The 26,589-nt window shown below is 49.1% G+C and overlaps 1 protein-coding gene across 2 annotated transcripts in view; it reads left to right on the forward strand.

The window, feature by feature from the left end:
* Window positions 1-26,589, forward strand: part of ZHX2 (zinc fingers and homeoboxes 2) — a 118,048-nt gene that overhangs the window by 85,272 nt on the left and 6,187 nt on the right. For both annotated transcript variants that reach the window (XM_081116777.1, XM_081116778.1), the window contains one exon: window positions 22,459-25,225. In XM_081116777.1, coding sequence (XP_080972903.1) covers window positions 22,705-25,221 — 2,517 coding nt within the window. In that variant the 5' untranslated portion in view covers window positions 22,459-22,704 and the 3' untranslated portion in view covers window positions 25,222-25,225. The remainder of the gene's footprint in view (window positions 1-22,458; window positions 25,226-26,589) is intronic.

Below are 26,589 nucleotides of genomic sequence, written 5' to 3' on the forward strand. Positions count from 1 at the left end.
ACACCACACGGCCAGTGTGTTGTAGAATTGGAATTTAAGCTCCAGACTATCTGATAAAAGCTTGCATTTTGGTCAGCTGCAGCATTCTGCCTTCTAGTGCTGTGTTTTTCAAACTGCCAGTCATAATTCACTAGGGAGTTGTGAAATCTGGCTAGTAGACTGGGCCGACTACATGATTTGTGGGTCCCAAGGTGAAATGAAAATGCAGGAGCCTTGTTGAAAAAGCAGGAAAAAGCTTTCTCCTTTCTTCTGCAGCCTCTCAGCCTGCCACGGTGGTTTTTATTTGCCATTTAATGTCACGCTCCCTGAGGCACAGAGTGCAGACCTCACGGGTCACTCGACATGCACATGACCATGACCCTCCCTGAGTCATGGGGTGGGGGCAGCAGCCCTCACAGGTTAGGGGCAGGGAATGAGTGACCCAGAACCCAGGAAGTGGGACCATGTGTCCCATCCAACTTTACTGACAAAATACAAATTCAAAGATAAAATAATTTAGAATTTCAGGACGAGCATTGAAGCCCAAGCCCAGGACCCCCTTCTGAGCCCAAGCCCTGTCAACTCTATTGGTCCCTGTTAGTAGGTCAGGACAGAAAGTTTTTTTAAAATGAAACAGAAAACAATAGGAGGTATTAGAATATACCCTACATAGTAAGGGTGAGTTGCTTTTGTCTACCTTGTCTTTATACGTAGGTCTACATACACCCAGGATTGCCACATAAAATGTGTTCCTTACTGTGAGTCTCAGTCAAAAACGTCTGAAAACCAGTGGGCTGGCCCGGTCCAGTCAACTGTGGGGTTGCTTGGTAGGGTCTCTGCCAGCTTTAAACTGCTCCCCTTCCCCAGTGGTGCCAAAGGAGGAAAGGCACTTTGCCAAGGTGAAGGGGGGGCGTGGAGATGGGGGGACCAGCAGCCCGGCCTCGGCATCTCAACCCCTTCCTGTCCCTCACAGTCTCTCTCTCTCTCTCTCTCTCTCTCTCTCTCTCTCTCTCACACACACACACACACACACACACACATGCACCACACCACCTCCAACCCTCGCCCCACAGCCCCTCCTTCTACTTTTCCCCCTGCTGTTCCCACACAAGGGGCTTCCCCATGAAGAGACCAAAGTGCTTCTAAGGAACTGCCAGCCAGGACCCCTGGCTGAGGGTCTGGGGGTCCCAGTATGAACAGGAGAAGTGATAGGCTCAGAATTCTAAGTATGTGGTGGCCTGAAAGTCATCACATTTTTGCAAAACGAGTTCATAAGGACGGTGGTATGACTGCTGGTGGTCATAACCCTGCCCCTCATGCAGCTGTTTTGAAAATACTGTGCCTTTTCCGTGTGGACTGCTAGCACACAGCGTGGCCTCAGAGCTGGCGTCGGCCCTGATCAGCAGTGACAGGCACAGTCTGGGAGAGGCTGTCAGACGCATCTCCAGACAGAAACAGAAAATTCAGTCTGACACGTGCACCAGCCCCCTGCAGGTCTGGGCTCCAGGCACCGGGGAGCATGTGAGCCTGACCTTCCTGAGCTGCTTCTAACAGCCAACTCATGGCATCGTAAAGGCTACTCTGTGTCACAGAGAGGCCACTGGGCGCTAGGGATGGACATGTGATGGGAGGTGGGGTGGGTGGCCGATCTCCCCTTTGCAGAGCCTGGTCAGTGGCACTGAGAACAGATCCAGACCACCCTTTAATCAGCTCTGCTGTGTGCCCCAGTCTGCCAAGAGCCCCTGGTGCCTGTCTCCTGATTATCAGCAGCCTTTTGTAGAAGGAGGAACTGAGGCTTAAAGAGCCTGCAGGGGTTGCCCAAGGCCACATACTCATCCATTAACAAATGAAAGCACCTACTATGTGCCAGGTCCTCAGAAGACAACAGTAGGCAAAACAAAGGGGTCCTAACCCTTGTGAACCTTACAGTCTAGAGAAAGCCAGGAAGAGGTGGGAACCCAGATTTTTTTAATATATCATCTTTATTAAATTATATTCATATGCCATATAATTCACCCATTGAAGTGTGCCATTCAGCAGTTTTTAGTACATTTACAGAGTTGTGCAACCATCGCCATAATTTTAGAACATTCTCCATCACCTCAAAAGAAACCTTGTGCCCATTTGTAGTCATTTCCCAGTCCCTTCTCCTCCAGCTCTAGGCAACCCCTCATCTTCTTTCTGTCCCTATAGATTTGCCCACTCTGGGCTTTCACATGAATGGAATCATCCAGTGTGTAGTCTTTTGTGACTGGTTTATTTCATTTAGCATAATGTTGTCAAGGCTTATACATGTGGTAGCTTGTCAGCATTCCTTTTGTGCCAAGTGAGATCCCACTGTATGGATGAACCGTATTTTGTTTATCTATACATCATTTGGCAGGCATTCCCACTTTCTGACTGTTATAAAAAGTGCTGCCGTGAACATTCATGTACAAGTGTCTGTGTGGCAGGAACCCAGATTTGAACTCACATCTACCCATCTCCAAGCCTAACCATGTACTCCTCAGCAGCTTCTGGGCCCCAAAAGATCATGCCTTCGTGAGCGGGCCTGCCTTGGAGTGAGGCGTGTCTTGGGCGAAAGAATTCATCACATACCACGGCCTTGGCTGAGCCTGGTAGAATTGCTGGCAGATGTGGGGCTCCCTCTGAACTCGGGGAATTGGGCAGTTGAGGAGTTTCTCCAGCCAGTTTAGTGTTCCTCATCCTACCCCTCATGACAGAGAGCAGAGGCTGAGGCGTTGCGTCCTGGGCAGCCCCAAACTCAGGGAATCCAGGGGACTAAGTGAGAACTTTGGGCAGCATCAGCAGTGCGGTGAATGTGGCATCCTTTTAGCTTGGCCATGCTCACTGACCACGGGGCATGCGCTTCAAGTCACTCATGGCTCTTTCCTGAGCCAGTCACCCCCTGACCTGGTTCTCTCTTGTGCCAAAAGAAGGATTTTGTGATGCTGTCAATTATTGATAGAACAAAATGATGTGTGCAGAGAGCCCAGCAAACTCTACCAAGTCTCTGGGTGAACCCATCCCATAACTATGGCCTTAATGAGCTCTGCTGACTCCTGGTGCAAGCCTTTCCTGATCTCCACCCCACAGACCCCACACATGCTATTCTCTGGTTGTCTTTAGTTCTTTACGCTCCCCTTATTCACAGAACTTAATCCACTGTCTCATCTCTGCCTGTGTTCTTATCTGCCTCCTCCTAGAGACCCAGGGAAAAAGGTTGTTCATTGTCATATTCCAAGCACCTAGCACAGTCCTTGGCACCAGCAAACAGACCAGGAAGCTGCTGCTCTCATCCTGCTGCTTGATCCTGGCAGCCAGCTCTCTGCCATGCTGCCTAGGCCAAAGTGGCAGTCTGTACTAAGAAGGGACAGAAGAGTACTAAAGGCTCTTGAGTCCCGCAAGCCAGGGTCACTGTAACCACAAATGGTGAAGTGGGGAGCGAGTGGGGCAGAGTGGGCAGCAGCCAGAGCAGATGGCATTTGCCTACACTTGACAGGCCCAAGGGCCCCACCGGTTATTTCTCAGCTGCACCTGCAGACCAGGTTCAGCCCTGGCCTAATTTCAAGCTCATTATAACCTTCTGCCAGAGCAAAATGCTCACCCAGTCCCAGCTTCCTGAGGCCTGCCCTTTCAGGCCCATCACTTGGCATTTTACCGCCTCCAAGATTTGCCACTTATAAAAACCCAACTAATTAAAACTTGCAACTGATTTCTTAAAACAGTGGACTTGGACTCACTAATAAATCTTACAGGTTAATTCACATGCTTCATTCAGCTCCTGAAAAAAGTAGTTTTCTCTCTGTTGCTGTGTTATCCGAGCTTCATCGTCTCTCTCTTGGATTTTTCTGACATTCAGAGGCTGTAATTCAATTATTCTCGGAGAAATTGCGTAGGGGTGGCACGTCTTTCTAAGATTATTCCTCCAGCGATAAATGTTATGTTTTTCCTGAAAGGGAGCATCTTGCTTTTTTCTTTGCCTTCCCGAAACCTAAAGCTAGGCTGGGAAGGCAGTGTCTGGTTTCTTGCAGCCATGGCTGAGCATCTTCTGACCCACCCCTTCCTGCTGACTGTCTACCAAGCTGCCCTTCACCTTTCTCAGAAGAGCTGTTAGCATCTCCGAGCCCTGAGGGCTGGAGCTGCACACTGAGAGCTCAGCGCTCCAATCCCCAGGCCTTGCAGAGGATGCAATGACAGCTGGTAGGAACGGGACCAGAGCATTCGGGTCTCCTGATCCCCCTTCCAGGGCCCTCTCCATGTGGATGAGAGTCACAGCAGGTAACCGAGGGCCCGCCATCCTACCTACGCGGCTAAGGAACACCTGAATGCCTCTGACCTTAACCTGCAGCTTTTTCTTCCCACTCAGCCCTGCTTCCCACATTCTCCCCCACCATCTTGGTGTTTCACAACCCGAAAGGACAGCATGTTCTCTTCAAATTTGGAGACCTCCCCGAGTGCCCCTCTTAGATCACTTGTGGAAAATAGAAAATCAATTGTAAGAAATGTGTTAGAGGTCCTGTACTGATCATTTGGGGAACTCACTTGGAAAATTGTCCGCCTCTTTCTGCTTTTTGCTCTCTTGGCTTTACATTTCCTCTCCCAGAGATGGGTGAAACATTTCTGCAAGAAAACATTTCTCCTCCCAGATCTGAGTGATTCATAGGACCCTGTCCAGGCCGTGGGTTCTAGCAGGGTTGCAGAATTTCTCAGGAGAACAAATAAAAGCAGAAAAAGCTCCATTAGTGTCTCGTCCGAAGCAGACTGGTCCTTTTCTCATCTCAGTGTTGTCTCATTTTTTATGGCAATGAGAAAAGGTCTGTTGGTGGGGGGGGCTACTTTTCCCCATCACACAGTGGTCCTCGGACCACAGAAAGTGGTGAATGAATCCTGTCAGGCAAGGAAAGGAGGTGATGGATTTTTAAGTCTCCAATTCTCCTAAATGTGGGTTTCAGGCCTGGGGCTCCTTCGGAAAGTCGCCTCTCTCCTCGCCCTCATGAAGTGCAGCCCTTACATCCACAACCAGCAGACTCTGGTCCCCGGGGCCATCACTCGCTGGAGCCGGGCACTGGCAGGGAGAGCAAACAAGTCTCTTGCCTTGGTGGGTTTCAAACCTTGAAGTGCAAATGGCAGGTGTTGGCTCCTCTGAGCTTTTCAGAGCATTGCCTGGCTCTTTTATGAGATGACAGGCTCTTTCATCTCAGCTCTGGCCCCAATTTTTCCTTTTCAGCAAGGCTCCAAAGGCAGGCGACAAGGCAGGAACAAGGAGGGGGGCTCACTGGCGGCTGCATCCCTGCTGGGCAGGGCAACCTGGCCCCTTTGAGCCACGGAAGCTGGGAAGGGAGGACGAAGCCCAGGTTAAGAGGGGTGTCCCCCCCTTCCCCCCCCCCCCCGCACAGCCCCCCACCTGCAGGAAGTTGCAATGCCTCCTGGGAACGCTCTAATCATCCCCTCGCTTTGTGCCTGTCTCCTCAATCCGGTGGAGAGGGGCTTCCGTGCCTTCCTGCTTTTTCTCTTCTTTTCAACCGCGAGGTACTTTCCTGGGGTCCGGAGCTGAGAGCGTGGCGCACCTTCCATGCCTTTGCTTTGTGCGCGCAGGTTCACCACACCCCTCACCCTCGGCTGTGTTTGCTCGGCCTCTTGCTTTTCACGTTCGCTTTCCTTCAATATGCTCTCAATGCAAAAAGGGGGCCTCTGCCCCCTCCTCAATCCCTATTCCTTCTATCCTGCTCTGCAGCCTGTAATTTAACCATTTCTCATGGACTTCGACCATGACAGGGAACACAGCCGAGGCCTCGCTCCTGAGGGTCACGCTCGTCCCCATCTCCCTTCCCTGCTCCCTGCCCCTCCTAACCTCATCTCCCACCCCTTGTGTCCTGACCTCCGTCCTTGCCGTTCCCGGGCCAGCGTTCCCTTCCGTGCCCCTCTGCATCTGCTCGTGATTCTCCGGTGCAGGCTGGCCCTCCTGTTCCACCCGCTGTCCACAGCTTCCCCTGGCCCAGCTCGTGTCCCCGTGAAGCCTTCCAGCCCTCTGCCCCCGGCCAGGCAGCTAACTCGCATCTCTGCACTTGGAGCACGCATCCCGCACAGCATTACAGCCCTGGCCTGTGTTTCTCAGGTTCTCCCAGCCTCAGGCTCACCTTTGGGTCACTATGCGGAGGACTTTGTCCCCACCCACTATGGCAGGGGTACCAGCCCCTGATCACCTCCAGCCCCCTAACTATTTCTGGGTGTCTGCAGGGAATGCTGTGGGCATTCTTCACCCTAAGGAGCCACCTGTCCCTACCAGAATTGGGCCTCTTGTCCTTGCCCTGCTTGAGGCTACACCGTGCTGTGCCAGAGCGCCCAAACCCCACAGGGCCTCCCTCCCCCACCACGGGCAAGCCCGCAGTGGACCTGCTGCAATGAGAAGGCTCCTCCTTACACACACACACACACACACACACACACACATTACATTCCACCACGGGGCCCTAACACAGCTCTTTCACGCAGAGAGTTTTGTCGAGACAATTCTGTCAGCTTTTTTGTCCCCTCCTCTTGGAATGAGAGATGGATCGCTGAGACCTGGGGCAAAAGGTGATGTGATGAAGCTCAGGCACCGGGCCGCAGTCCGAGCTGCGCTTCCCTCTGATTATGACGGCGGTGTGCTTCAGTCAGGGCGTGTGCCTTCCCTAAAGGTACATTACTTCCCCAACCGCCCCTTAGGCCTTAGAATTCAAAAAATGATTGGCAGGCCTGTCCTACCGGAATTCCAAATGTGCCTTGACGTGTCTGAATCCTCAAACATGACCTAGGCCGAGGAGGCGCGCACTGTCCTCGCTCAGAGCAGACATCAGGAATCAATCACAGTACAGTTCCTGCCCAACAGAGCCGCTAGCATTCCTGTCAACACGCCAGTCTTAAGACACCACGGACCACACCGCTACTCTGAAGGCTGTGTGGGCCCCCTCGTTGGAAATGATCCCTCCTTTTTTTTACCTTTCATAGCCCTCAGGACTCTGTTCCTCTGGTCTGGACTTACCCAGGTAGTAATACCAGAACTAATGGCTAACATCAGCTGAGCGCTTACCTTGACTCGGGCACTGCCTCGGTGCCCCTTATTAAACACCAAATCCCCACAACCATAGGAACTCGGCACCGCTATCATCGCCGCTTTACAGATGAGGAACCTGAGACGCAGGAATTGCACAGTCCCTGAGTCAGAGACTGTCCTCCCCGCCTCTGTCATCTCAATCATTCAGCCAACATTTTTCTTAGGCAGCCATTAGGCTGCCGTAGGCCCTGAGGACAAAAGCAGAACCAAACACGCTGCTTGGGTGTAGCCCTTAAGAAATCATTTCTTTTGAGCACAGTTTTCAGAGAGAAAGAGGAGGAGGGGAGCGAAATTCAAGAATGGGAGAGCTGAATTGGAGACTGAGGGAGCAAGCTCATTCAGGGAGTTTAAAATGAATGGGAGAGTAAGAATAAAGCCGGAGTCTGACTAACGTCTTTTATTCCCTGACACCCTCGCTGTTCCTGTAGAAGATACCTCCTCCCTCTCTAGCACGCCCAAGCTCAGCTGATGGCATCGGGATTTGTGAAAGAGCCACAGCCACCTGGGGTGTGGGTGGGTGCTAGTGGGGGAGGACCCGCGCCTTCACATCCCCCTAGGCCTTGATGTTTCCACAGAGGCGCTCTCCCAGCCTTGAGCAGGGTGTCGGGGCCTCCGCAGGCAATTCTCTCTTGCAGTCCTAGCTGTCGGGTCATCACCACCAGGTGCAGTTATATAACTTGCAATAAACCCATGTAGCTGAGTAACCATGGCCAAAACCAACATACAGAACAATTCTATCACCCAAAATGTCTCGTGTTCTGTAGGTAACCTCCTCCCACACCCCTGGAAGCCACTGGTTCTTGTTTAGTTTTGCCTTTTCCAGACATCAGATAAATGGAATCGTGGCGTGTTGTGATCTCCTTTACTTAACATTATTTGAGGATGTCCCCATGTCATATATTCTCCCAAAGTATTCTTTTTAGTGGCTGCTGAACGCCCTCCATCCCACCTGCTCCCCAGTTTGCTACAGCAGCAGCCTCTTGGCTAACAGAAATGAAAGGTAGAAGGTCACGAAATAAGGGCAGAAGGATCTGGTTAATATTCGTCACCCTTGATAGGAGGTGCTGGCTTTTCAGCCTTCGGGCCAAAGTGCCGAGCTCCACGTAGGCACACAGGACATTGCCAAACCACAGTCTCAGACACCACCGTTTCCATCCCGCTCTGAGCCTTTAAACCTCTGGCTTAGACATGGCACCTTCTGGATTCTTGGGTTCAAATCCAGAGTTTCCTCAAGGAAATGGAGTAAGAACGTCCACCCAGGGCCACTGTGAAGAAGAAAGGAGCTAGTGTGTGTGGAAGTGGGGACCACAGGGTCCAGCCTTTGGACTGGTTCTCCCTTCTTGCCCCCTCCAACCCTCCCCAAATGTATGGATCCACCTTCCTTCAAAAAGGAGAGATGAGTTCATGTTAAGGAAAAATATTGAAGAGGAGTTATCACCTGCTTAAAGCTGTCTCCCTAGCGTCATCAGAAGGATGGAAAGAATCGAAGAAAGGGAACACTTCAGAAAGAATGATACCACTGTCAGGATCCTGATCTGCTGGCAACAAATGCAAACCTGCCCCCTCCCCTGGGTGCAGGAGGCATCCCCTCTGCAGGGGCCGGGAGCGGGTGCTGGGGACACTTGTATTCTTGGTACTGGCATGGCTCAAGGCCTGTCAGCCTTCCTGTTGGGTGCTGAAGCTTTAGCATTTCTTCCCCACCCCTTCCCCGCATTTCCTTCTCCCTCCTCCCAGGTCCTGCTTAGACTTCTCCCAGCAAAGCTCAGTCGGTATCCTAGCGCGTTGCTATGGAAAGAATGGCAACATCACTTGTGAGTTCATGAAAAAAAAAGAAGAAAGAACGAAAGAAAAGAAAAGAAAAAATAGGACAAGCAGGATTTTTTTTTTAAGTGTTACGAAACTGGAAGAAAAACTGTTCCACCACTAAATATATCCACTTACAAAATCAGCAGATGTTAGCGCTTACACAGCGTCGGTCTCAGTCCTGCAGAAAACGCTTTGCAGAGTGTTTGCGTAGCCATTGCTCCCGTGGAAATCAGAGGCTGTGAGAAACTTCCAGGTTGGTGTCTGGAACCGTCCGTGGTGACCAAATGGATGACACGGTAGCCGTTCGAGCGAGACCTTTGAATAACTGGACTATAGTTTGTTTATTTCTTTGAAAGGCCTTCCTCCTGTTCCCTCTCCCCCCATTTCCTAGGTAAGATCACCCCATCTTTGAGCCTCTTGGGTTCCTTTTGAAGACAAGCCTTGGAGCTCAGGTTTGAACCCCAGCTTCTGCCTTGGGCTGGCTCTGGTCCTCAGGCATGTTAGTCAACATCTCTGAGCTGCAGTTTCCATATTTGTAAAACAACTACTTTCAAGGTTTTGTCAAGTTTAGCAGTAACACATGAAGCACCTGGCACAGTGACCAGTGCAGACCTATTAATAGCAATGTTTCGTAATAGAAAAAGACTCTCTTGCCTTCTAGTCACCTTTTTCTGTCTGCCCCGGGGGCAGTCAGGGACTGCAGAGGGGGCAGTTCAGCTTGTGTCTGTCATCCTGCTGACAGAACCAGCCAGGTGACCCCATCAGGTGTGGACCCCGCCTCAACCTCAGGCCTTCCTCAGTACCCTTCAGTCATTCTTCCTTTTCTTTTTTTTTTTTTTTTTTTTGGTTAATTCTCACCCAAGGATATTTTTTATTTTGAAAGAGAGAGAGAGAAACATGATGTGAGAGAGACACATCAATTGGTTGCCTCCCTCACACACCTGGGTATTGAACCTGCAACTCAAGTACATGCCCTTGACCTGGAATCAAACCCCAGACCCTTTAGTGCATGAGCCAACATTCTAACTACTGGGCAACACTGACCAGGGCTCTTCATTCATTCCTAAAATCACTTGTCAGGCTTGAAGTCCAGATGTAGAGCATATTCTCACAGTCTTGGTTGATATCTTGGGTCTGCCTCTGATACGGTTAACTATTCCTGCCTCAAAACAACACCAAAACTTAGGAGTTTCAAACATAAATTGATCATAACTCACAATTCTACAACTGAAAAGTTGAGACAGTGTAGCAGTTAGGGCTTGTCTCTACATCATGATCTCTGGGGGCCCCAGCTGAGGTGGCTTACAACAACAGGGCTGGAAGAGCTGGGGCTGGCTGAGCATCATCTCCAGGTGGCTAGCTTGGTCTTCCTCACAGCATGGCGGCCTCAAGGTAGTCAGACTTCTCTCACATGGTAGCCTAGAGCCCCAAGGAGAAGGAAGCAGAAACTACATGTCCTCTTAAAGGCCTTGGCCCCAAACTGTCATAGTGCCACTTCCACCATATTCCACTGGCCAGAGCAGTCACAAGGCAGCCGGGACTTAAGGGGGTAAGAATGTGGACATGGGCCCCACCTCTCAATGGGAGAAGTGTCAAAGAACATATGGTCATTTTTAATCTGCCACACTATGAGCCACGAAGTCACCACACCTACCTGTCTGCTTGCCCTAGAAGGAAAGTCTGAGAAGCTGATGGTGGAACCTGAGAGCAGAACCAAAAGGCAGGACCCACATCACTGACCACAGATGAAGATGGAATTCAGAGAGCACACGTTTCAGGGTAGCTGGTCACTTTTGGAATGGCCCCTAATTGTGCATACTCCACGGCCATGATCTCTGACAGAGTCTACAGCCACCGCTCAATTTCTCTTGAGTGTAGATGCCAAGTGTTCACACATGGGGTTTGCGTTCCGTTCCAAGTCACTGTGCTCTTCCCTGATGAGAGATGAGTCCAGATTTTCAAAATCGGCAGAATCCACCAGGCCCACCTTCACCAGGCCACGGTTACCTGGAAAGAAAAGATCCCTGCATTGGGTGTTGTATTCATTTCCTAGGGTTGGCACAACAAAGCACTAACTAGGTGGCTTAAATGACAGAAGTTTATTGTCTCCCCATTCTGGAGGCCAAAAGTCTGAGTTAAGATGTCAGCAGGGCCATGCTCCTTCTGAGGGTGCTGTCCCAGACCTATCTCCTAGAGTCTGGTAGCCTTAAGTGTTCTTTGGCTTTTGTAGATGGCCATCTTAGCCCTGTGTCTCTTCACGCCATCTCCCCTCTGTGCATGCCTGTCTCTGCATCCAGATTTCCCCTTTCTATAAGTCATATTGGATTAGGGCCCACCCTAATGACCTCGTTTTAACTAGGTTATTGCCATAAAGACCCTATTTCCAAATATACTCACATTCTGAGGTACCAGGAGTTGGGACTTCAACATATCTTTTTTGGGGGGTGACACAATTCAACCCATAACAGGTGGTGAGCAGAGATGGGCTTGGGCCAAAGCCTGACCTCATGCCATCTCATATCCAGTCTCTTTTTCTCTGTCTCTCAGGGTCATAACCCACACCTCCCAAATACTCTCCAGAGGACAGTATTCCCAGTGCCCAAAACAGTTTTGGCCCTCAGTACATGTTTAATCAGTTGACTGGTTCATTCATTCATTCAATCAATGAACAGCCAGTGGCCCAGACAGAGAGTATGAGATCCAACATGCCCCATATCCTGTGGGTTGATCCTAGGTGGCTAGGTAGCTGAGGGACTCTGAGTTGCTCTTGCTGGGGTTATTTGTGCTGCTAACATTACAGGAGTATTAACAGACTCCTGGTCCTGCTTTGAGCTTGAGTCAGTGATATTCTGCTATTAAGAAAAATACAGGGGAGACTATATAACTTACTCTGCTGTCAGCTGTTACAAGAGCTCCTAGAGAGAGCACTAACTCGTTGCCCCCTCGAAACCAAAAAATTGCCAAATGGGGTTCTTAGTGAGCCCTGTCTTCTGCAGATTGCATTGGATACCAAGGAAATGTGCAAGCTAGAGTACATTTCGGGGTGTGATTGATGTTAATGGTTTGAGTAAACGTCTGTTGAGCAGCTACTGAGCAGGCCCCTGTGCTCAGAGCTGTGGAAGACACAGCAATGAAGAGAACAGAGTCCTTGCCCAGAATGAGCCCCTGACTCACTGGGGCATAGACACCTAGACCAGTAACTCTAATAGAGCCCTGTGGAAAGTTCACATTGTGGTCTTTGAGAGTGGGGGAGGGACCAAACAATCTGGCAGAGGGAATCAGACAGATTCTTGTGGGAGAAAGGATTTGAGCTAGATTTGGAAGACGGGCTAAGTTCGATGGGAAGACTTTGGAGAGAGAGCCACTCCAGGCAGAGAACAGTGTCAACAAGGCCTAGAGGTGGATGTGTGCAGGACAGGTTCAGAGCGTGCCCCTTAGGGTGAATCAGAAGCCCAGACAGTATCGGTAGGGCTTTGAAGATGATACTGAGGAATTTGGACAGCCTTTGGGGAACACTAGGGAGCCAGGGGAGGGTTTAGCCAGGGAGTGGTGTGCCATGATCTGTTTTCCAGACAGATCACAAGGCAGCTGTTTAGACAATGCCCTGGAAAAGCCCAGTGGCCGAGTATGGAAGATAGATTGGGAGACCCTTGTGATAGTTCAGATGACACAGGAGAAAGGCCTGACCTGGGACAGTGGAACTGGGATGGAGCAGAGAACGTAAGTAGAATGACCAGTTCTTTCTGACAACTGCTCAACTGGGATGACAGCCTGGATTTACGACCCCACCAGCAGGGGAACAGAGTGACAATAACCCCCCCCCCCAAATCTTAAAGTGTCTTCCATAGAGTGTTACCCTTGCTCCCAGTCTCCTGGGAAGTGGCTGGCCTGAGACCAGTGCTTGCCAAACTGGACTGCACATTGGAATTGGGCTTTAAAAAATACAGGTGCCTCCTCCTCAGCTGTAGTCAAATCTCCCCTCTGCCTGCCTCTTTTTTTTTTTAAGAACTTTAAATTTTATTTTTCAATTACAGTTTACATTCAGTATTAGTTTGCACTGGTTTCAGGTGTACAGCCTAGTGTTTAGACAACCAGATACTTTACAAAGTGTTCCCACTGACATTTTCAGGACCCACCTGGCACCATTTGATTTCACTTATATGTGGAATCTAAAGAACAAAATAAATGAACAAACAAAATTGACACAGACTCATAGACACAGAGAACGACTGCTGGTTGCAGAGGGAAGGTGATTGAGGGACTGGGTGGAAGAGGTAAAGGGATTAAAAAGTACAAATCAGTAGTTACAAACTAGTCCCAGGGATGCAAAGTACAGCATAGGAAATATAGTCGGTAATCTGCCTGCCTCTTTTAAAGACACTCGTGATTATATTAAGGCCCACCTGGATAATCCAGGACGATCTTTCCGTCTCACATCCTTAATCACATCATGAAAGTCCCTTTTGCCACATAAGGTCACACTCACAGGTTCCAGGGATTAAGACCTGGATATCTTCGGGGTTCATTATTCAGTCTGCTACCCCTGTGTCCCGTGCAGAGATGAGACGCACAGCCCCTGGGGGCAGTTTAAATCGCTGTGGTTCTGTATGGGATTGAACTGGCCCAGATGAAGGGCTCTGTGGAGGATGTTGCACCAGAGACTACAAGTAAACCGTCAGCCTTTATTCCAGGCTTTGAGGTGAAGGGAAGTCTCTTGGAGGATGAGATGAAAGGAGTCCAGGAGGCAGCTGTGGGTTTGGGGATGCAGAGCGTGGGCCGGAGGGAGGGCTGGGGGACAGAAGGGAAAGCGGGATGTGACACAGAAGCAGCGACTGCTGACAAGCCCTGTCTCGCCTGCCCCGTGCCTGGGGAGCCGAGATCTCGCTCCTCTGCTCTCCGGGAAGACGGGGTGTATGCGCCTCACCCAAGGAGCCAAATGAAAGGTTACGCCGGGAGCTGTCGATGTGACAAATCCCCACAGTCTCGCAGCCTCTCTAAATGTTTTGATAGCAGAATTTGATGGCTTGTAAATCAAGAGCAGGCCCATCTTAAACATTTGAAAGCGCCTTATTTATTTATGTGTGAGACAGGGAAAACCAGAATCCACAGAAGTCATTCCTTTTTCTTTCTGTCTCAGCAAGATATTTCTTTCCGCTTTCAGAAACACATCACTCTTCCCCCAGCCCTGGTTTTCCGTATTTGTGGGTGGATGGGGGGGGGGGGGGTGCGTGTGTGTGGTGGCGGCTGTTAGGATTCTTTCTACCCAGAAAAGAAAGGATGCTTTGCCTTGGAGAAGATGATAATTAACTGCAAAATATTAATTGCAAAAATAAGCCATTTTGCTTCAAAATATGTCTTAATCTTGTTGCTTTTTTTTTTAAAGATTATTGCTCAGAGAAAGAGAGGTAGTAAAGATGTTAGTTACAATATGATAGATTTTTTATTTGAAACCCAGGCAGACACACACAATGACAATTTCCTGGTTGCCCTGGCTTGGATCTAGAGTCACGAGCTACCTCAAGCCCCTCCAGGGAATCAGTTTAACCTTCCCTATGTCATAATCTTTCTACAACCCTGATTTAGGCTCTAGAATACATCATAGTGGAGCTGCTCTTCCTTCATCAGCAGCATTGCTACCGTTTGTTGAGCATTTGCAGGTACCCCATATTTTGATGGGGTCGTTATACGCATTGTACCATTTGTGGCATTCTAACAATCCTACGAGGTAGGCATTCCCTCTGGATTTGTAGGTAAAGAAACCACATCTTAAGAGAGAAGAAGTATTTTCCCAACGTCATACGACTGGTAAGTGTTGGATGGAGCTTCAATTCAAACCCAGGTGTGTTCTAATTCCAAAGCTAGTGGACTTACCCACTCTGCTTGACTGCCTTCTCAAGGACCAATTCAGCTCAAAACACCTTGATCTTACCATGACATTGGGGACAGACAACCCCCCAGCAAAACACCCCAACACAGCCTGCTTCTGAGAGAAACTTCACCCCCGCTGCCCTAGGCAGATTAGGCCACTGACATCCTACAGTTGATGATGAAGGACGGATCCTGGGCCCTCTTGCCACACTTGTGCTCTGTCCCTTCCCAGATCTCAGGTTGGCCTTATCCGATGGACAGGCTCCGGTTACTTCTAAGAGCCTTCCAGCTCTGGTTCCCCATGGACCTTCTCGTTTCTGGTTTTTCTCCTTTGGCTTCTCTCATTTGGGTACAAGGTCTCTATTAATAAGATAGAGCTTTATTTTGACTACTTTAAACACTGTATGCTATAGTTTTGTTTTTTAATCCACTTTGTAAAAACGATTCCTTGAGATTAAAATCTCTTCTAAAATTTGACCTAGACGCACAGGTAACTTCCCCACTTCTATCTTTTTGGAGCTGTTTGGAGCTCTCAACTTATCTCATGTTCAACTATTCCTGAATTTCCCTAGGTAGGAAAAAGAAGAAATTTTTTCCACTATAAAACTATGGAAGGGTTTTGTTTTTATGTTGACAAATGAAAAGTTATACTTTTCAATGAAGCTTTTTAAGACCTTTCAAAAAAGTGTTTTTAAGGAGAATAGAATTTTTAAATGATAACTGCATAATTTAGAAATTACTTTGCAGTAAATGTAGAATGTCCTAAGTAGTCAGTGTGTCTCCTCTGTTCTCATAGATACATCATCATGTCCAGGCTCCTCTTTCTTGATTGGTAGATCCTCTCCTCAAAGAGCCTTTCCCTGATTACTTCATTGAAAGTAGCTCTTCAGTCACCATCACATTTTTAGAAACTCTCTGCAGAGCACTTACCACTGTAAGTTTGTTGTTTTTTATTTTTCTGTCTTCCCCTCCTAGATTGTAGGTACCTTGAGAGCAGGAATGTTATGTCTTATTTCCTGATCATCTAAAGCAGTGCCTGTCATATATAGCAGGCACTCAACAGTGAGTGAATGAGTGAGTGAGTGAGTGAGTGAGTGAGTGAATGAGTGAACAAACGTATGTCTGAGCTGTGTTCTCTTTTTCAAGGTCCATGTTTCTGTTTCTGAAAGATAGGTCTTCTGCTGTATTTCCCTTTTTAAATGCCCAGCATGCCTGAGGATGGGCATGGGGAGTGGGGAGTGCCTGTCACAGCCAGCTCCCAGTCCCCCTAGAGAGGTTTTGAAGATGAGGACAATATGGTCAGATTTGTGTTTAGCAACATGATGGTCCATCACGGCATCAGTTGTCTGTTTCTAAAAATAAAGCATTGAAATTTGCAAATAACTCACTTTTCTTGGTTAGTGAGGACTCAAGGGCATTCCTATAAAAGTGTCACTCTCAGAGGCATCCTGAGACTCTTTCTTAAGGGACAAGGAATGCTGTGGAATAATAACCGACACAATAAGAGTGAGATGATGTTGCATGTGGGCGTGCCACCCAGCTTGTCTGTCGTGGTGGGGAAAGACTGAGAACTGCTGTTTTAGGAAGAAATGGCAGCAGTGAGGAGGTTGGCCTGAAACGACGTCTGTCAGGATATTTTCAGTTACAGGTGACAGAAAAGAAAGCCCATCAGACTCACTTAAGCAAACTGACCTAATGGAAAAGTCCATGAGCATGTCGGATTCAGGCATAGCAGCATTCAGTGGGATTGTCAGGACTCACTCTCTGCATCTCTCAACTCAGCTTTCAGCTCAGCTCTCGGGAGTGTCCCCCTCATGTGGCTGCTTGGGCTCCTGCACTTATGTCCAAATCCCTTCAGCAAATCCACCAGAAAAGGAACACATTATTCTCCCAGGGGTTCCAAAGAAAGCTCCAGAATGGAGCTGCACTGGCTCTGACTGCTCAACTTGGGTCATGATCCCATCCCTTAATCACTCACTATTGTTGGGGGACATGATGTTCGGAGTGGTCAGGACCGAGTCACGTGCCCACTGTTGGTTGATCCACATGGGCCAAGAGTGGGTTGGGGTCTTTCTCTAGAAAGAACTGGACTGCCATTGCCAAGGAGGAAGGAAATGATGCTGTACAGGTGACGCCTGCCACAAACAGGTGAAGCCCGGAGGCCAGGCCAAGGTGTAGGGAGTGATTGCAGCTGCTGAGGGAAACCTGAGGAGCACTCAGCCTAGAGCAGAGGAATGAAGACTTAGGACACACACAGGAAGCAGTCAGGAGGACCTGGTGCGTAATGCACTGTGGGGTGGGGAGAGAGTAGAGGAGCAGGAGGAATCCAGGTTTCCAGCCTGAATGGCTGAGTCGATTGTGGTGCTTTTACTTGAAATAAAGAAACATTATAGAGAGAGCAGGTTCAGGAGGCAGGTGATGAGCTTGGTTCTTGTGTTAAATTTGAGAGACTCGCAGTGAGGATCATAGGTGCACAGAGCACACACTTAGAAGAGGCTCTGAGGCCGGCCAGCCCAGCCTCTGCCAAATTTCCCTTCAGATACACCTTCCAGATGAGACTAACTGAGTAGAGTCTGTTATCCAACCTATGGGATATGGCTCATGCTTTTTTTTAATTTACATATTCTTTTCCTTGGTTTTCATGAATCATGTTCGTCTTGCTTTTTAAACAAACCAAATTTCAGTGGCAAGTGCTGTTCCAGCCTTTGTCCACTTACAAGTCTGTGTAGTTCAAACTCACTGTGAGCCAGCAGTCAGAATAGAAGGTTTGAGGCTCTGCAGAGAGAAGCCGGGGCTGGAAAGGCTGGTCTGGTGGACATCCATCTGCAAGGATGAGCTTGGAGTTTGGGGATGGATGAGATCACCAAGAGGACGGAGAGGGAAAGGCATGAGGAAGAGCCAAGGGCATGAAAGTGCAGAGCAGAAAATGCAAGAGGTAGCAAAGAAGGGGCTGCCGGGGGGAGAGCCAAGAGCACAGTCCAGGGAAGCCAGGGGAAGGCTCCCCCACCCCTTGGCCGAGGCAGTGATGTGGGATCAATTTGGCAGTTACCTAAAAAGGCATCCACAGAGCTGGAGACCAGAATACAGGGAGGCGAGGGGTAAACAGTGCAGTAACAGAAGAGGTGAACAGCAGGAATCTCAAACTGCCTATGAGACGTGTGATGGTTACATCATTTTAACAACAGGTACCCTGTGTTGTGAGCTCAGAGCTCATCGTGAATGGGGCCCAGAGCCAAACATTGTGCTCAGATAGGTCCCTGGATGCTCTCAGCAACCCTTTGGCAGGGTACCATTTTCATCCCTATTGCAATAAAAATGCTGAGGCTTCAGAAAGTGATGTCACTTGTCCAGGCTCACACACTGACGAGTGGCGGGTCCCGACCTAGAAGAAAGCCTCTTTCACTCGCGAGCCTGAGTCCTTCATCGCTGCCGTGGGAGGCAAGAGTTGGTACCATAATGTGTAGACGATGGTGGAACTGAGTGGCTTTGGAAAACTCAGTGCTGTTTTTCACATTTGTTTCGCTTTGTTTACTTTTTTAGGCAACCTGGAGTGTTTGTAACCCAAAGGGCAGGGGATTGGGTGAAAGGAGGTAAAAGTGATGAGTTCTGGGGTGGAGGCCAGGTAGCAGGGTTACTAGCCTTATGGTGAGGAGTCTGGCTACCTCCGCTGAGGTGGAGAGAAAAGACATGAGTGTGGAGATGGGGAAGAAGGTGGCCTTTGTCTTGTGAGTTTGATCAGGTGACCTTGATCTTCTTAGCATGATACAAGGCTAAAACAGAGAGGCAGTTGGGAGAATGGAAAACATTGGTGCAGTTGCCATGGAAATTTCTATGGGCACGTGCGGAAGATGAATAAACAGATCTTGGAGCAGCATGACTCAGGTGAGATGAGCTGGTGTAAAGGTGCAGCAGCTTATCCAGGGGTTGGCAGCTGAGGGGAGAAAGGGGGGAAAAGGTAGGGATGATCGGAGGGTAGATTGAGGAGGAGGAGGGTGCAGAATGGTCCATCAGAAGCTCACTTTGCCAAGTCCTTCATCACTAATACTAGCTCTCAAATTAAGGTCACCCTTTTAGGGAACCAGAATGTGCCAGCGTCAAAGGTGCTCACAGAGTCCAGTCCTGCAGGTGCAGATTCACCCCATTTTTCCAGCTGCAGGAACTGAGGCTGGCCATGGGGAATGGGAGGGCTGCATTTGGTGTCCTTCACGTGCATGCAGGTTTGGGGCCTGTGATGCTGGCATCCTGGCTGTGGCAGACAAACCAGGGAGGCCTGGCTCCAGCCTGTGCCCCTTCCACCGGGCAGGTGGGAGCTAATGGTGGGTGCTGAGGAGAAGCAAGGTAGCTGGAGGCCACGTCTCACCTACTGAAAGGCTGGAAGAGTCTGAGCTTTGGAATTCATTGTGCCAGAGTAAATGAGTAAATTCTGGGCTCCAGGTTCACACGGGCCCAGAAGGGTCTGCCTTCTCTGGCATAGCTGGCTTTCTCTGACCCTGAGCTCTAACTCAGTGGTGTCTCAGGTCACCACTAAGACACCAGCCTCCTCTCAGAGCCCTCTGTCACCTAAATGCATGGTGACGCTAATGTGGGCCCCATGGAACAGCCACAAACATTATTTCACGCACTGAATTTTTTTTGGCTGTAGGAGACCGTGCAAGCTTTGTTCTATCTAATAAGAGAGAGTCTCAAGAGTAGCAACTTGAAAAAGACATTATAATTCAATTAAAATCTTACTCCTTTGGACACTCCCAGAGGGGGAAAGCCACTCGGAATTTGTGAGAAATCTAATTTATAGAGTCAGTGTTGGGAAATTGAATTGTTAACAATTAACTGTGTGTTACAGGGACCAAGCAGTGGGTATGGAGGCAGGAGTAGCTAGGCTCCATCCTCTGCAGCAGCCCATTTAATCTCTCTAAGCCTCAGTTTCTTTACCTATGAAATGGAGCTCACAGCCATCTGTTGGTCTTGTGAGAATAATAAAGATTATGCATGTTAAATGGTATCTCGGTACTACATTTTCCTGCCTACACTTAACCAGATCAGCAAGCCCTTTCTTTTAAGAAAAAAAAAATTGTCTGTCTGAGCAACTGAGCAATAAAAGCTAAGCACAGACACAGGTAACAGGAAATAGCTTTTAAAATATATATATGGGGATTTTATTTAATTGATTTTAGAGAGGGAGCTGCCTGAAGGGCTTTGGTTACCAGCAGAATGAAATCCCAGCTCCTTAGCATGGCATTCAAGGCTTTTCACAGTCTAGTGGAGCTTGAGTGTCAGTCTCCTCCCAGCTCCGCCTTTGCATTCTGCCCTTGATTCCTCAGATGGTTCCTTGCTCTTGCTGTCTCCGCTTCTGGGAACACTACAATCCTCTGATTGGAGTCTCTCCACCTTTCTCTCTACCTGGCAGGATCCTATCCTGTCTTTGGAGGCCTGCTTAACTATCCGAGGCCTTGTGGTGTGCTCAGAGCTTGGACGGACTTCGTTCAAATCCCAGCTCTGCCACAAACGAGCCCTGTGACCTTGGGCAAGGCACTTCACCTCCCTGGCCTGGGTCCTTTCCTCTGTAAATTAAGGCTAATAACAACTGCTTTGCAGGGTTGTTATGAGGATTCATGAACAAAGTATGGAGCATTTCAGTTCATCACAGTTGTGGCCGTTTTATTTCTAAGAAGAACGTTACCATCCCTGTCAAGCCTTTGGCCACCCTGTCCTATGAAACTCAGTGCAGCCCCCTCTGTGTTTCATAAACTCTTTCTCCTTCATGTCTGTGTAGCATTCAAATGGTTGCTGACACCTTCTCGTGGAGGGAGTCCTCCAGCTCTTTGCTTAAAATCACAGGTCCCCTGGCTGCACACCCCTGTGCTCTTCCCTGCTTGACTTTTCTCCATGGTGTCTACCAACTGTAGAGCTTCTGCATATTATTCTCGTGAATGTGAGCTCCCAAGAGAGATTCCTGTCTCTCCACTCCCCATCCTCAGAACTAGAACCGCGTCCAGCATTCATGGGGGCTCGGTCAGTACCTGTTGACTGCATGAGTAAATCATTTTTGTGCCATTGAGGGGTATTTAGACAGTACTACACGGCCCAGCTGTTATGGGCTGAATTATGTCCCCCTCCCCCCCCGAAAAAAATTCATATATTGAAGTCCTTTAAGTGGAGTGTCTGTAGGTTGGCGCAGAAGATGCCTGTCCCCAGTTCAGACCCACCGGGAAGCTGGCCCAGGGTGAGACCTGGGATGCAGAGCTGGTCTGTTGGGATACTCACCATAGAGCATAGGAGGGACTGTGTTGGAGTTTTAACATGCATTCTATTCGTTCGTTCATTTTCATTTTTGCCAACTTTGAACAGTGTGCACCTGAACCAGCAGACTTTGCCAGAAACACTGTAGCCTCCATGCCGGCAAGTACCTGGTCTCACGGAGCTGGTCCTGACTTTAAGAAAACAAGGCAGGGACTAAGTTTCTATATATAAAAGCATGATGAAGGAAGCCACAAGAAAAAAAAATTAATAAATATGCTACCCAAAAACTAAAAACTTTACATGTAAAACATGAAAAGCACCATATGAAAAACTGAAAGGTAAATGACAGACCGGGGAAATTTTACAACCAATAAAGTATTGATATTCTTAACATAGAGAGAACTCTCACAAATTAATAAAACCACTCAGCATCACAGTATAAAAATGGCATAAACAGACAATTCACAAAGAAAGGATACAAATGGCAAGTAAGTCTTTGAAAACCATCCAACCTTATTAGCAATCAAGAAAAAGCACAAAGCATATTAAAATTGTTTTAACCTATGTAATTAATTGGCCAGGTTTTTTCATGGTAGTAGTTCATGTAGGTTGAGTGGTAAGCCAGGCACTCCCATTCACTGCCCGGGGAAAGGCCAAATGGTCAAGATGGCAAAGACTCAGCCATCTGAGTCAAGAGAACTTAAAATGTTGATCCACTTTGACCCAGGGCTTCTGTTTCTAAGCACTGGTCCGAACGTAGTTATCAGAAACAAGGACTCAATGTGTCAATTGCAGTTTTGTTGAGAAGAACCAAAAATTGGAAATAAACGTCCAACAAAAGCTGAATGACTAAATATATTTTGGAGGTTGTATCTCTGCAATGTAGCATCATGCAGACATTTTAAAATCATTCCATATTTATAGAAATGGGGAGCCTTTCAAGTGAAATGAAGAAACGATAATATTGGGGGGATTTCTTTCTCCTTTATATTTCAGTGCATTTTCTGGATTATCTATAGTGATTTTATTTTTATGATAAGAAACAAAAGCTCGTATCTGTTTTCTAATGCCCCTATAAATGCCACTTCCCCTCCCCAGGAGAGCGTCTTGCTTCTAACAATTAAAGCAGCTGGAGAACCCAGCCTCATCTCACCTGCAACGTTCCCTCCACCACCCCACCCACCACTTCAGGTCTCAGTATCTTTGTTGCTTTTCTGGATCCATTTATCTCTAAACGTGAAAGAGTGAGCTGCACCCTCGTTTGTTTGTTTTGGACCAGTTCCCACTTCCCTTCCCAGAGAAGGGAAGAGAAGAAGAATGATATTTCGTTGTTACGTGCACCCACTCTCACACGTACCTGGGTATTTGCTTTGAGTGCCAGTTGGGATGGGCATGAGGGAAACTCAGAAAGAAATGCTAGTTTCTTTGGCCATGTAGAGAAACACTGACCTATCTTTGTTCTTGTCCCACAGATACGATGCTGCCTCTTGTGTTTTACTGTTGGATCAGTTACAATTTTCTGTGCTGAGATCATTCTGGAAACTCAAACACTAGACTTCAGCATTGAAGGGAAGCCAAAGTCATCAGAGGGGGGATAAAGCCAAGAGCTTTTCTTTGAACAAACAAATAAGTTTGTTCTAAAAATTTTACTGCCCCCTCCCTAAGTGCCCCCCACCCCACCCCACCCCAAAATAAGCCATTGCACACAGACAGGCACCATGGCTAGCAAACGAAAATCCACAACCCCATGCATGGTTCGGACATCACAAGTACTAGAACAAGATGTGCCCGAGGAAGGAGACAGGGCCAAAGAAAAAGGGATCAGCACGCCACAGCCTGAAATGGCCAAGGACAGTTGGGCAGCGGAACCTGAAAACTCTTCCAAAGAAAATGAAGTGATAGAGGTGAAATCGACAGGGGAGAACCCATCCAAAAAGCTCCAAGGTGGTTATGAGTGCAAATACTGCCCCTACTCCACGCAAAACCTGAACGAGTTCACGGAGCACGTGGACATGCAGCACCCCAACGTGATTCTCAACCCCCTCTACGTGTGTGCCGAATGTAATTTCACAACCAAAAAGTACGACTCCTTGTCTGACCACAACTCCAAGTTCCATCCCGGGGAGACCAACTTCAAGCTGAAGTTGATCAAGCGCAATAATCAAACTGTCCTAGAGCAGTCCATCGAAGCCACCAACCATGTCGTGTCCATCACCACCAGCGGCCCGGGGAGCGGTGACGGCGACCCTGGGATCTCTATGAGTAAAACCCCCATCATGAAGCCAGGGAAACCGAAAGGTGATGCCAAGAAGGTGCCCAAGAAGCCTGAGGACACCACCCCTGAGAACCATGTGGAAGGGACTGCCCGCCTGGTGACAGACGCAGCTGAGATCCTCTCGAGACTTGGAAGTGTGGAGCTGCTCCAGGAGTTAGGGCATGTCATGCCTTCTGTCCAGCTCCCACCAAATATCAACCTTGTCCCCAAGGTCCCCGTCCCGCTGAATACTACCAAATACAACTCTGCCCTGGACACGAACGCCACCATGATCAATTCCTTCAACAAGTTCCCTTACCCGACCCAGGCTGAGTTGTCCTGGCTGACAGCTGCGTCCAAACACCCAGAAGAGCACATCAGAATCTGGTTTGCAACCCAGCGCTTAAAGCACGGTATCAGCTGGTCCCCGGAGGAAGTGGAGGAGGCCCGGAAGAAGATGTTTAATGGCACCATCCAGACAGTCCCCCCGACAATCACTGTGCTGCCCACCCAGCTGGCCTCCACAAAGATATCACAGCCCATCCTCCAGACAGCTCTACCATGCCAGATCCTTGGCCAGACCAGCCTCGTGCTGACTCAGGTGACCAGCGGGTCAACAACCGTCTCTTGCTCCCCCATCACGCTTGCCGTGGCTGGAGTGACCAACCATGGCCAGAAGAGACCTTTAGTGACTCCCCAAGCTGCCCCCGAGCCCAAGCGTCCACACGTCGCTCAGGTGCCAGAGCCCCCACCCAAAGTGGCCAACCCTTCACTGACCCCGGCCAGCGACCGCAAGAAGACAAAGGAGCAGATAGCCCACCTCAAGGCAAGCTTTCTCCAGAGCCAGTTCCCTGATGAGGCTGAGGTCTACCGACTCATCGAGGTAACCGGCCTCGCCAGGAGTGAGATCAAGAAGTGGTTCAGTGACCACCGGTATCGGTGTCAAAGGGGCATCGTCCACATTACCAGCGAATCCCTTGCCAAAGACCAGATGGCCATCTCGACCTCCCGACACAGTCGCACATACCATCCCTACCCAGACTTTGCCCCACAGAAGTTCAAAGAGAAAACACAGGGTCAGGTTAAAATCCTGGAAGACAGCTTTTTGAAAAGCTCTTTTCCGACCCAAGCAGAACTGGATCGGCTGAGGGTGGAGACCAAGCTAAGTAGGAGGGAGATCGACTCCTGGTTCTCTGAGAGGCGGAAGCTCCGGGACAGCATGGAGCAAGCGGTCTTGGATTCCATGGGGTCTGGCAAAAAAAGCCAGGATGGGGTGACTCCCAACGGTGCTCTGTCTCGACTTGACCAGCTCTCCGGTGCCCAGCTGGTCAGTTCTCTGCCCAGCCCTTCACCAGCAATTACAAAAAGTCAAGAACAGGTTCATCTCCTGAGGAGCACATTTGCAAGAACCCAGTGGCCTACACCCCAGGAGTATGACCAGTTAGCAGCAAAGACTGGCCTGGTCCGAACTGAAATTGTGCGTTGGTTCAAGGAGAACAGATGCTTGCTGAAAACTGGGACCTTAAAGTGGATGGAGCAGTACCAGCAGCAGCAGCACGTAGCGGAGGACCACGGCTACGACACCCTGTCAAGGAAAGCAGCCAAAGCCGTCATCACCGAGAGCCCAAAGAATGGGAGCGAGGTGGGTCCACAGTACCACAAGGACCCCAAAAAGCTCTGCGAAGAGGACTTGGAGAAGTTGGTACCCAGGGTGAAAGTGGCCAGCGAGCCAGCAAAAGACAGTTTGCAGGCAAAGCCCTCAGAGGCCACCTTGGACAGGTCAGAGGGCAACAGCCAAGATGGCCAGGGTAGTGACGAAAACGAGGAGTCGGGCGTTGTGGATTGGGTGGAGGTGACAGTCGGAGAGGAAGATGCCATCTCTGACCGGTCAGACAGCTGGAGTCAGACTGCCCCCGAAGGCACCGCAGAGCTGGCCGACTCGGACTCCGACAGTGCCCCTGCCGAGGCTGGCCAGGCCTAGACAGGTAATGCCACCTGTTTCCCCCGGGCAACTAGGGGAGGGTGCTGGCTTGCTTTCCTTTGGTTGCTAGAGTCACTAGAATTTGTAGGGTACAGAGATGTTGACAAAGTGATGGGTTCTTTTTTTTTTAAAGGAAGAAAAATTGGAGCTCGTAGATTTCATGTCCTTATTTGAAAGACTGTGCCAATGGGTGACAGTACTGTGGCCTGTGGCCTGTCTGGACACCACCCTTTGGGGACTGTCTGTTCTAAAGTCTAGTTGCAGTTGTAACCGCCAGTTTTGTGTTCACTGCTGTAAGGGAAAAAAACATGAAAAGGATGTCTTTTCCCTTTTTTTTTCCTTTTTTCGTTTTGGATTTTTAAAGAATAGGTGTCTAAGTTTTCTGGCTATAGAGTTGGGGTCATTTCAATTAACCGGAACGGTTTGGGTATTTGCCTTGTCATGGCGAACGGAAGGTGCCCTGTGTGTCTCATTAAGTAACCCTGCTTCTAGCTTTGCTGATTGGGTCCCCAGAACCCCTTCAGTCTGGGAGAGACTGGTGTAAATTAGGCCTGTGGAGCCACAAAGGCCTGGGAAGGGAGGTTGCCATGGTTACTAATGGCCATGTCATCCACATAATGGGACATGCCACCCAAACCCTTGGTGTTTGTGCTTCACAGGAGGTCCGTGCAAATCAGGGCCTAAAGCTCAGCAGCTTGCTTGGTGGTGCGCTTAGAAAAGGTGTCGGAGTTGGGGGTGGGAGGTAGTAGGAACAGGGATACAGGAAGGAAAGGTCCACCTTGGCCAAAGCACAAAGGCCTCCCCACCCCCGTGTTGTTAAAAATAATAAAATAAAGGTAAGGACTGCCAGAATGATTGATAAAGGCCCAAAGGGAGCCCTGGAAATTACCACGCCTCTTTATTCATGAATTTGGACAACTTTGGCTGGCCATGCCACTCATTCATTCACTTACTCAGTAATGAAATGAAGCACCTGGCAAAAAAATAAAGTCTTCCAGAAACCTTGTTTTAGCCAGTTCCATCAGCTACGAGTAGAGCAATTTAATGAGCAGCCACTCACGGATGCCATCAGGCCTTCCTCCGACTTCTCAGGAGGAAGTGGTAAGGGGTTGCAGGTCAGGAAGCAGCGCAGAGAGGAGCGGGCATGACAGGAAGAGGGCTGCTGATGTCACAGGTAGCACTGACTACCCACCTCCGTCTGGCTTCTTGGTTTTGTACTCCCTCTGGCCACTTTCTTGCAAAACCCTACCAGCCTGGCCCCTATCTCTCTCATTGAAGAAGCGATGGGTTTTGTCCAATCAGAATCTTCCTGAAAGCTCCTAGTTTTCCCTGTCTTCTGTCCTTGGCCTTTTCTAATACATGATACAA

This window comes from Miniopterus schreibersii, assembly GCF_964146895.1.
Source record: "Miniopterus schreibersii genome assembly, chromosome: 17".
NCBI classification, from domain to species: Eukaryota; Metazoa; Chordata; class Mammalia; order Chiroptera; family Miniopteridae; genus Miniopterus; species Miniopterus schreibersii.